This window comes from Gavialis gangeticus, unplaced genomic scaffold (assembly GCF_001723915.1).
Source record: "Gavialis gangeticus isolate Ggan-Ray unplaced genomic scaffold, GavGan_comp1, whole genome shotgun sequence".
In the NCBI taxonomy this organism is placed as follows: Eukaryota; Metazoa; Chordata; order Crocodylia; family Gavialidae; genus Gavialis; species Gavialis gangeticus.
In genome coordinates, this window is record NW_017729024.1 from 60976059 (window position 1) to 60977428 (window position 1370).

Consider the following 1370-nt stretch of genomic DNA (forward strand, 5'->3'; position numbering starts at 1 on the left):
CAAGAAGGAAGGATAAAAATGAATTAAACAATTTAAGTTAAAGTTTTTATCATTAAGGATTCAACAGTGAGGATAGACAGAGACCATAGCAACCAATCTGTAACATGAAAAGCCAGCACATGACATGATTAAGTTTATCATTACCTTTGCTTGGAGTCTGCCTCCTAAGGTTGACCTGGCATGATAGATCACAATGAGAATATCTCCTTGCACTGTTATCCCCAAGGGGATTACCACTTTGCCATCTTCAGTTTTAAACTCTCTAAAGAAAAACAACAATTTATATTTTTTGAAAACTTTTGGTTCCTTTATTTTGTTTAGTTTGGTTTCTTTAAGTGATTCTGTCAACTCACAAATATCACTACGTATTTTCCCCCAAAAACCTGTCTTCTGAGACTACTGTTCAGTGACAAGAGTGAGTTGCTTCTTCTCTTGGCCTCTTCGGAAAGCTCTCCCCATATACTGCAGCTAGGTGAGCCCCAATTTTTGTCCTTATTTTTAACTACCAGAAGCAGGCCAAAAACCCAAAAATGTCATTGGAGTCTCTCTGAATATCAGTTTGGGACTTTAGGTTATTAGAGCACTTTGTTATTGGTGATAACTCTCTTCCTGTCAACATCCCAGACTCCTCCCATAAGTACATCAATAACATTTTAGCACTAAAAATGCCAAGACAAGAAATTCTAGTCAATTCAGCAGGATCAAACAATAAGGAGTGCTGCCTAATAAGGCTGCGCAAAGCTTCGGTCCCCAATTCAATACAGCGGAGATTCAGCCTGATTTGGTGGCCGAATCTCCAAATCTGAATCGAATCAGGAGACCCTTTAATTTCTCCAAATCGAATCAGAACCCTCCGAATCAATTCAGAGAGATACAGAGATTTTGATATAGATGCAGCTGTAAACATTTTTTCTTCATACCTCAAGGTAGCAGGTGGCTCGTGAATGCTGTGATGCTGGGGTGGATGGAGCACCCAACAGGAGCACGGGGGCCTCCCCAGCGTGCTCGGCAGCACTTCCGGTCCACTGGGAAGTGCGCTGGAGCCCCCCCATGGCTCAGTGACCAGTGCCTCCTGGGTCTAGGGGGTACCTGGGGTCCCCCTTCAGCCTACTGCCGAGCTGGTGGGGGCATGGGGGGGCCTTTGCGTGCTCAGCAGCAGTCCCGGAAGTGGACCGGAAGTACTGAGCATGTGGGGGGAAGGGGGAGCAGTGTTCTATGGGATGCTCCATGCACCCCAGCATCGCAGCATTCACAAGCTGTGCTGCTACTTCTAGATATGTAGAAAAAACATTTAAAGCAGTGTCTGTGGCTGAACCACTGATTCCCCAAGTCAGTATCAAATCTTCAGATTGGGATTCGGCCTAATCCAA

At 44.9% G+C, this 1370-nt stretch overlaps 1 protein-coding gene across 2 annotated transcripts in view; it reads right to left on the minus strand.

Annotated features, from left to right (window-relative positions):
- Positions 1-1370, minus strand: part of GAK (cyclin G associated kinase) — a 207220-nt gene that overhangs the window by 91524 nt on the left and 114326 nt on the right. For both annotated transcript variants that reach the window (XM_019517146.1, XM_019517145.1), the window contains exon 17: positions 145-262. In XM_019517146.1, the coding sequence (XP_019372691.1) occupies positions 145-262 (118 nt within the window). The remainder of the gene's footprint in view (positions 1-144; positions 263-1370) is intronic.